Source organism: Erythrolamprus reginae, chromosome 8 (genome assembly GCF_031021105.1).
Source record: "Erythrolamprus reginae isolate rEryReg1 chromosome 8, rEryReg1.hap1, whole genome shotgun sequence".
Lineage (NCBI taxonomy): Eukaryota > Metazoa > Chordata > Lepidosauria > Squamata > Dipsadidae > Erythrolamprus > Erythrolamprus reginae.
Genome location: NC_091957.1, coordinates 17,587,458 through 17,596,622, shown reverse-complemented (window position 1 = coordinate 17,596,622; position 9,165 = coordinate 17,587,458). Strand labels below are relative to the sequence as shown.

Below are 9,165 nucleotides of genomic sequence, written 5' to 3'. Positions count from 1 at the left end.
TGTATTTGTTCCAATTTTGTTTTTTACTTTAAATAAGGTATGTGCAGTGTGCATAGGGATTTGTTCATAGGGTTTTTTTATAGTCCGGTCATCCAACAGTCTGAGGGACAGTGAACTGGCCCCCTGTGTAAAAAGTTTGGGGACCCCTGATCTAATCCTACGTAGCTTCTGCTTTGGAAATATCACACTACTTACCAGAGCTTACAAAACTTTCACCAGACCCATCCTCGAATACAGCTCATCTGTTTGGAACCCATATCGCATCTCTGACATTAACACCCTTGAAAATGTCCAGAGATACTTCACAAGAAGAGCCCTTCATTCCTGCACTCGAAACAGAATACCCTACGAAACTAGACTTGCAATCCTGGGTCTTGAAAGCTTAGAACTATGACGCCTTAAACATGATCTAAGTATTGCCCACAAGATCATATGTTGCAATGTTGTTATTATTATTATTATTATTATTATTATTATTATTATTATTTATTAGATTTGTATGCCGCCCCTCTCTGAAGACTCGGGGCGGCTCACAACAGCAATAAACAACAATATAACAGTGGAACAAATCTAATATTAAAAACATATAAAACCCTATCATTATTTAAAAAACCAAACAGCAACATTCATACCAAACATAAAACAAAGTATTTAAAAAAAGCCTGGGGGAAAGGTGTCTCAACTCCCCCATGCCTGGCGGTATAAGTGAGTCTTAAGTAATTTACGAAAGACGGGAAGGGTGGGGGCAGTTCTAATCTCCGGGGGGAGTTGGTTCCAGAGGGCTGGGGCCACCACAAAGAAGGCTCTTCCCCTGGTGCCCACCAAATGACATTGTTTAGTCGACGGGACCCGGAGAAGGCCAACTCTGTGGGACCTTATCGGCTGCTGGGATTCGTGCGGTAGCAGGCGGTTCCGGGGGTACTCTGGTCCAATGCCATGTAGGGCTTTAAAGGTCATGACCAACACTTTGAATTGTGACCGGAAACTGATTGTCAGCCAATGCAAGCCACGGAGTGTTGAAGAAACGTGGGCGAATCTTGGAAGCCCCACGATGGCTCTCGCGGCTGCATTCTGCATGATCTGAAGTTTCCGAAAACTTTTCAAAGGTAGCCCCATGTAGAGAGCATTGCAGTAATCGAACCTCGAGGTGATGAGGGCATGAGCGACTGTGAGCAATGACTCCCTGTCCAAATAGGGCCGCAACTGGTGCACCAGGCGAACCTGGGCAAACGCCCTCCTCGCCACAGCCGAAAGATGATGTTCCAATGTCAGCTGTGGATTGAGGAGGACGCCCAAGTTACGAACCCTCTCTGAGGGGGTCAGTAGTGCCCCCCCCCAGGGTAATGGACGGACAGATGGAATTGTCCTTGGGAGGCAAGACCCACAGCCACTCCGTCTTGTCTGGGTTGAGTTTGAGTGTGTTGACACCCATCCAGGCCCTGCCTGTCAAAGACTACTTCAGACTACACAACAACACACAACACACAACAGATTCAAGCTTAATATTAACCGCTCCAAACTAGACTGTAAAAAATATGACTTTAGTAATCGGACTGTCGAAGCGTAGAACTCATTACCGTACTCTGTAGTATCATCCCCTAATCCCCAACATTTTACCCTTAGACTACCCACGGTTGACCTCTCCAGATTCCTAAGAGGTCAGTAAGGGGCGTGCATAAGCGCACTAGAGTGCCTTCTGTCCCCTGTCCTATAGTCTCTCCTATATCTCGTATTTCTTCTCTACTATATCCTCTATAACAGTGATTTTCAACCTTTTTTGAGCCGTGGCACATTTTTTACATTTACAAAACCATGGGTCACACTGAGGGGGGGGGGGCGGCTAAAAAAAGTTTGGACAAAAAAAATCTCTCTCTCTCTTCCTCCCTTTTGCTCTATTTCTCTCTCCCTCCCTCTTTCTCTCCCTTTCTTTTTTCTCTCTCTCTCCATCCCTCTTTCTTTCTCTCTTCCTTCCTTCCTCTTTTTTGCTCTCTTTCTCCCTCCCTCCATCTATGTCTTTCTCTCTCCCACCTCCCCTCTCTTTCTTTCTCTCTCTTTCTTTCTTTCTCGTTCTCTCTCTCTCTCTTGTTTTCTTTCTTTTTCTCTCTCTTGCTTTCTCTCTCTCTTTCTCTCTTGTTTTCTTTCTCTCTCTCTTGCATGCTTGCTTTCTCTCTTGCTCTTTCTCTCTCTCTCTTGCTTTCTTTTTCTCTCTCTCTCTCTTTCTTTCTTTCTCTTGTTTTCTTTCTCTCTCTGAGCTTCACGGCACACCTGACCATGTCTCACGGCACACTAGTGTGCCGCGGCACACTGGTTGAAAAACACTGCTCTATAACCTTCATTGTGTACTATTGTGTATTGGACAAAATAAATAAATAAATTATTTTTTGTGGCAGCTGAATAGCACTTGCTCCGTGATTTCCACAATCAGGCTTTGCAAACTTGCAATCTGCACAGGGGTCAGCGGCTTGTTGTGTTCCCCTTTTCCCAGGGTACACAAAGTCACAAAAGCTGATCTCACCAATCCACCCCGGATGTTTGACCCACAAAAACTGGAATATCGGCTTGCAGGGCACTTCCACCCCCCACTCCCCACTTCCTAAAATCCCCTCTTCCTTTTTTTTTTTTAAATTCCCCGAAACCGTCAGGGTGCTTTTATTTATCTCTGTCTGGTCACACGAGAGCAAAAATTAAAAAAAAAAATAAAAAATTTGCAAAGCGGTGAAAATTAGCTGGATCCAAAGAAGGAAGGAGACGGCTTCCAGAAAAGCAGAAGGTGGCGTGGGGTTTTTTCCCCGATGTTGCTTCAGCAAAACTGGTCAGAAGACAGCGAAGAATAAATGAAGATAAATAAACAAAGAGGATTAAAATTAGCTTGATTCAGCAAAGACAATTTCCCTCCTGTTTCGCTTCCCATATTTCAGTGTTTCCCAACCTTGGCTACTTGAAGATATTTGGACTTCAACTCCCAGAATTCCCCAGCACACTGCCATATTTCATGCGTGCTAATGGACACCCAAGATTTAATCAAAATAAGACGACGGTTTCCCCCCCCAAACTTGCCGGATTCTATTCATGTAGTTTTACAAGTTAAGAAGCTACAGTGTTGGGTATTATTATTATTATTATTATTATTATTATTATTATTATTATTATTATTATTATTATTATGGACATGGATAGGACAAGAAACATAACCCAGATTATGATCATTTTACTTTCTTCTAAGAACAATAGAAGTGTGTGGTTGGAAGGGACCTTGCAGGTCTTCTATTCCAAATAAATAAGCAATAAGCAATGAACTAAATAATAAATACATAAATATAAATTTTAAGAATTAAAATAAAAAATAAAGTGAAGTAAAGTAAAGTAAAATAAAATAAAATAATAAAATAAAAAACAAAACAAAACAAAACAAAACAAAATAAAATAAATAAAATAAAATAAAATAAAATAAAATAAAATAAAATAAAATAAAATAAAATAAATAAAATAAAATAAAATAAAATAAATAAAATAAAATAAAATAAAATAAAATAAAATAAAGTAAAGTAAAGTAAAGTAAAGTAGTATAACGTAACGTAACGTAAAGTAAAGTAAAGTAAAATAAAATGAAATAATAAAAAATAAAATAAAATAAAATAAAGTAAAATAAAGTAAAATAAAATAAAGTAAAATAAAATAAAATAAAATAAAATAAAATAAAGTAAAATAAAGTAAAATAAAATAAAGTAAAATAACATAAAATAATAAAATAAAATAAAATAAAATAAAAAATAAAATAATAGAAAAATTAATAAAATACTGAAGTAGGGGCAATTCTACCCCAGCTTAGTGTCATAGTTCCCCTTCTATTTTGAAAGGAGAAGACGATGTGCCCAACCCAACCTCTTGTTTCAAAAAGCAAAAACAATTTGCTTGCGGGCGGGTGGGGGCTGAAAGCAAGAAGGAAGCAATTGAAAGGGGGGGAAGGAGGAAGGAAAAAGTTCTTTACTCAGCCAAACTCAGCCATCTGGGATTCAGCCAGCCGAGTGAAACATTTGTCTCCAGAAATCTGGTCGGGATCTGGTCATTTTCTCCCCAAGGAGGTAAGTTGGTAATTTGGAGTCTCCTTCAATTTGATTTCCGGATGATCCTTTAATTTGGCTCCTTTTGGCCACTTATGATGGACCATCCTGCTTGCTGACCAGAAGGGATGGTGGCTGTGGAGGTCCCTCCATTTGAAAATGGTTGAGGTTCTCCTGGATTTCTTGCCCAGCAAGACCTGGGAACTTTGATTCTCAACCTTTGAACTTTATTTAATGGAGTCGGAAGGGGCTTGTAAGGTCATCTAGCCCTTGTCTAGTCTAGTGTAGGGTCTCCTGACCAAGAAGGGGGTTGGACTAGAAGACCTCCAAGGTCCCTTCCAACTCTGTTGTTGTTGTTAAAAATAGTTTTTATTAAATTTATATACATTTAAAGAGACCTTGGAGGTCTTCTAGTCCAACCTCCTGCCTAAGCAGGAAACCCTTTCATACAGAATGATAGAATAATAGAATGACAAAATAATAGAATGACTGAGTAACCGAATAATAGAATGACAGAATAACAAAATGATAGAATAATAGAATAACAGAATAATACAATGACAGAATAACAGAATGATAAAATAATAGAATGACAGAATAAGAGAATGAAAATATAAGAGAATGATAAAAAAAACAGAATAATAGAATAACAGAATGACAGAGCAAACAAATAATAGAATGACTGAACACATTGCTAGAATAATAGAATGACAGAATAATAGAATGACAGACTAACAGAATGATAAAGTAATAGAACAACAGAACAATACAATGACAGAATAACAGAATAATAGAATGACAGAATAACAGAATGACAGAATAATAGAATGACAGAATAACAGAATGACAGAATAATAGAATGATAGAATAGAACGACATTGCTAGAATTATAGAATAATGGAATGACAGAATGACAGAGTAACCGAATAATAGAATGAGAGAATAACGCATTGATAGAATAACAGAATGATAAAATAATAGAATGATGGAATAAGAGAATGTCAGAATAAGAGAATGATAAAATAACAGAAAAATAGGACAACAGAATAACAGAATGACAAAATGACAGACAGAAATGTCGGAATAACAACCATGAGGAGGGACCTCAGAGGTCATCAAGCTCGACCCCACACCCATCCCAGACCAACAGGGGGTTAAGTTCATAACTCAAAGCGGCTCATCCAGAAAAATAAATTGCTTGGAATTGTAAAACGGGAGGCCTTGAAAACAGTTTCTGTCATTGGAGGTGTGTGAGACACTCCTGGGAGGTGGGCAATTGCCTCCCCTTCCCTCCCCAAGTAGGAAAAATTAGGGGCTGGGAGAAAAGAAACGAGGTTCTGACCCACCTCTTTGCTCACGGCTGTAGAGTCAACATGGCCTGCCACCTGTGGTTCGTGGCGGCCGCCTTGATCCTGATGTTGGATATCGTGGTTTCCCAGCAAACCAATGTTTGCAAAGCCACCGACGGCAGAGACGGTCACCCGGGAGCCCCAGGGAGGACCGGAAGACTGGGCCAAAAAGGAGACATAGGTGCCCCAGGTAAGTAAAAAAAAAACCCGACACCCCTTGACTCTACACTCCATCGGCGGGGTCAGTCTAGATAGCCTCTGAGGTGCCCTTCCCACCCTCTTCTTCTTTTAAAAAAAATTTCCACATCCGAGCCTCCAAAACTGTAACTGGAAAAGGCAGGGAGAAGCCTCTGTGGGGCCTCTCTAGGAATCTCCCGGGAGGAAACAGGGCTGGAAAAGGCAGGGAGAAGCCTCTGTGGGGCCTCTCTAGGAATCTCCTGGGAGGAAACAGGGCTGGAAAAGGCAGGGAGGAGCCTCCGTGGGGCCTCTCTAGGAATCTCCTGGGAGGAAACAGGGCCGGAAAAGGCGGGGAGGAGCCTCCATGGGACCTCTCTAGGAATCTCCCGGGAAGAAACAGGGCCGGAAAAAGGCAGGGAGAAGCCTCTGTGGGGCCTCTCTAGGAATCTCCTGGGAGGAAACAGGGCCAGAAAAGGCAGGGAGAAGCCTCTGTGGGGCCTCTCTAGGAATCTCCTGGGAGGAAACAGGGCCGGAAAAGGCGGGGAGGAGCCTCCATGGGGCCTCTCTAGGAATCTCCCGGGAAGAAACAGGGCCGGAAAAAGGCAGGGAGAAGCCTCCGTGGGGCCTCTCTAGGAATCTCCTGGGAGGAAACAGGGCCAGAAAAGGCAGGGAGAAGCCTCTGTGGGGCCTCTCTAGGAATCTCCTGGGAGGAAACAGGGCCTCCACCCTCCCTGTGGTTTCCCCAATCACACACATTATTTGCTTTTACATTGATTCCTATGGGAAAAAATGCTTCTTCTTACAAACTTTTCCACTTAAGAACTGGGTCACGGAACAAAATAAGTTCCTAAGTAGAGGTCCCACTGTAGTTCCGGGGTAAATTTAATGATGGTTCCTGTTATTTCTTGTAACCATCTATGAAGGTTTCCCCAATACTTTTTAGCTTCAGGACACGTCCACCATGCATGAAAGAAGGTGCCTTTCCCCCTATTCCTTCCTTTCCAGGGCTGGGCACGCGGAGCAGCGGCATCCGGGGCCCGAAAGGCGAACCAGGGGAACCCGGCGCTCCAGGAGAACCGGGGAACCAAGGTGTCCGAGGTCCAGATGGCCCCATCGGGCCCCCAGGAGAAGTCGGCGACAGGGGCCTGAAAGGTCAAGTTGGAAACATCCAGGACCAACCCAAGACGGCCTTCTCGGCTTCCCGCAAGGCGCCGTCTCCAGGCCTCTCGCCTAAAACCGTGGTTTTCGACCGCAGCATCACTAACCAAGATAACGCCTACAGCACCCTGACGGGCAAATTCACCTGCAGAGTCGGCGGCTATTATTACTTCTCTTTCCAGGTGGTTTCCAAAGGCAGCCTCTGTTTGGATCTGATGCACCGGGACGAGTCGGTGGCTACTTTCTGTGACCAGAGCAAGGGTCTTCTTCAGGTCAACTCGGGGGGCAGCATCCTCCGCCTGGCTCCGGGGGACAATGTGTGGCTGGACAGTGACCCTCCAGGGGGGGCCAACATCTACAGTGGGACGGATGCCGATAGCGTCTTCAGTGGCTTCCTCTTGTTCCCCACCAAGGCTTGATCTGCCATTGGGTGCAAATGCTTCACTTGCCTGCGCGCCACCCCTGCAAGGGAGGCCCCGGGCCCCATCGACAGGGTTTTTTTCCTGGCGCTTCCTCTCTCCCTCTTTCCGTCCTCTGGAGGAAGCAGATCCTTCTTGCTGACGAATAAAATCTTTAATAAAAGCTGTGCAACCATTGTTTGAAATTCACTTTGGTGGAGGTTCTTGGGGGAGGGGGGCAGGGAGGAAAAATGGAGGGAGGGAAGGAGGAAGGAAGGAAGGAAGATAGAAAGAAAGAAAGAAAGAGAAAGAAAGGAAGGAAGGAAGGAAGAAAGAGAAAGAAATGGAGAGAAGATGGAGTGAGGGAAGAAAAATGGAGGGACGGAGAAAGGGAGGAAGAAAGAAAGACAGAAAAAAGAAAGGAATGAAGGAAAGAAAGAAAGAAAGAAAGAAAGAAAGAAAGGAGGGAGGGAGGGATGGAGAGAAGAAAAATGGAGGACTGAAAGGATGGGGGAATGAAGGAAAGAAGGGAGAGAAAGAAAGAAAGGGGGAGAAGAGGGAGGGAGGAAAATGGAGGGTTGCAGGGAGGAAAGAAGGGAGGAAGAAAGAAAGACAAAAAAGACAAGAAACAAAGATAGAAAGAAAGAAAGAAGGAAAGAAGGAAAAAAGAAAGGAGGGAGGGAAAAAATGGAGGGATGAAAAGTTGGAGGGAGGAATTAAAGAAGGGAGAAAGTAAGAAAGGGAAAGAGAGAGAGGGAGGGAGGAAAGAAGGGAAAAAGGAAGAAAGAAAGAAAGAAAGAAAGGGATGGAGGGAAGGAGGAACAAAGGAAAGAAGGAAAGAAGGGAGGGAGGGAGGGAGGATCCCAAAACCCATGTACCTGTTCAATGATCTGCGGAAGAGGTATCACGACTGGTATCCTTCAGCACTAAATTATTTTAAAAAAACAATTTCCCCAAAGTTAATTCTTGGTCCAAACAAACCATGCTTTGCCTCTGCAAATCTCCCTCTGCAACTCTCGAGATACACTGCCTTGGAACAGGGAGGTTCTACAGAGCTGCTGTAAGTGTGAGGAACAGTCGTAAGTCCCTTTCTTTTAGCACTGTCACTCTTCTTCAATGAGCCATCGTAAAGTGGAGAAACCCTCGAATTAAAGACTACACATTGTCTGGAACAGAGTAAAAATATTCGGATAATATTATGCTTTTCAAGTTGAGATGCCTTGTTCAGCCGCTTTTGAAAGACACAACTGCGGTGAAGGAAGAATCTTGTGACTGGTTCTTGAAGACAGCTAAATTTTTCATGGATTTTACAACCTAATTCGAATTCCTGTGAGGGGTCAGACTGGATGACTACCGAGGTCCCTTCGGCTCTACCAATCTGGCTTTCATCTTTCAACACACATCTGTAACAGTCTGTAAAGGCTCCTTCTCTGGGGGTTGTCTAAAAGAGACTAGACATCCCTTTGTTTGGAATGATATAGAGGGTCTCCTTTTTGAGCAGAGGGTTGGACTAGATGACCTCCAAGGTCCCCTCTATATCAATTTATTTATTTATTTATTTATTTGTCAAACAAGTATAGTGTTATAGTACATATTAACATAACATAACATAAGTAGAACGTAGTAATAGAAAGGATAATAAGACAGTAGGACAGGGACATTAGGCACAAAAGTGCACTTATGCACGCCCCTTACAGACCTCTTAGAAAAGGGGAGAGGTCAATTGTAGATAATGTAAGGTTGAAGATTTTGGGGTTGGGGGAAGCAACAACAAATTCCAATTCATTGATTGTAATGGTCTTGAGCAGGGGGTGGACTATAAGACCTCCAAGATGCTTTCCACCTAAATTCTCATACATACATACATACATACATACATACATACATACATACATACATAGATGGATGGATGGATAAATGATAGAGAGATAGAGAGATAGTTAGATAGTTAGATGATAGCTAGCTAGATATATAGAGAGATAAATCTACAGAAACAAATATATAGATAAATAGATAAATGAT

The 9,165-nt window shown here is 42.7% G+C and overlaps 1 protein-coding gene across 1 annotated transcript; it reads left to right on the top strand.

Annotated features, from left to right (window-relative positions):
- The first annotated feature begins 3,965 nt into the window (after window positions 1-3,965).
- Window positions 3,966-7,327, top strand: C1QA (complement C1q A chain). Its single transcript, XM_070758241.1, has 3 exons — window positions 3,966-4,082; window positions 5,428-5,600; window positions 6,593-7,327. Exons 2-3 carry the CDS (start codon window positions 5,435-5,437, stop codon window positions 7,162-7,164), a joined length of 738 nt encoding a protein of 245 aa, XP_070614342.1. The 5' UTR covers window positions 3,966-4,082; window positions 5,428-5,434; the 3' UTR covers window positions 7,165-7,327.
- The last annotated feature ends 1,838 nt before the right edge of the window (window positions 7,328-9,165 follow it).

Coding starts and splice junctions, on each gene's coding strand:
- C1QA (XM_070758241.1), top strand. CDS start 5,435: ATGGCCTGCCACCTGTGGTTCGTGGCGGCCGCCTTGATCCTGATGTTG. Junction 5,601..6,592: donor AGGAGACATAGGTGCCCCAG/GTAAGTAAAAAA, acceptor CTTCCTTTCCAG/GGCTGGGCACGCGGAGCAGC.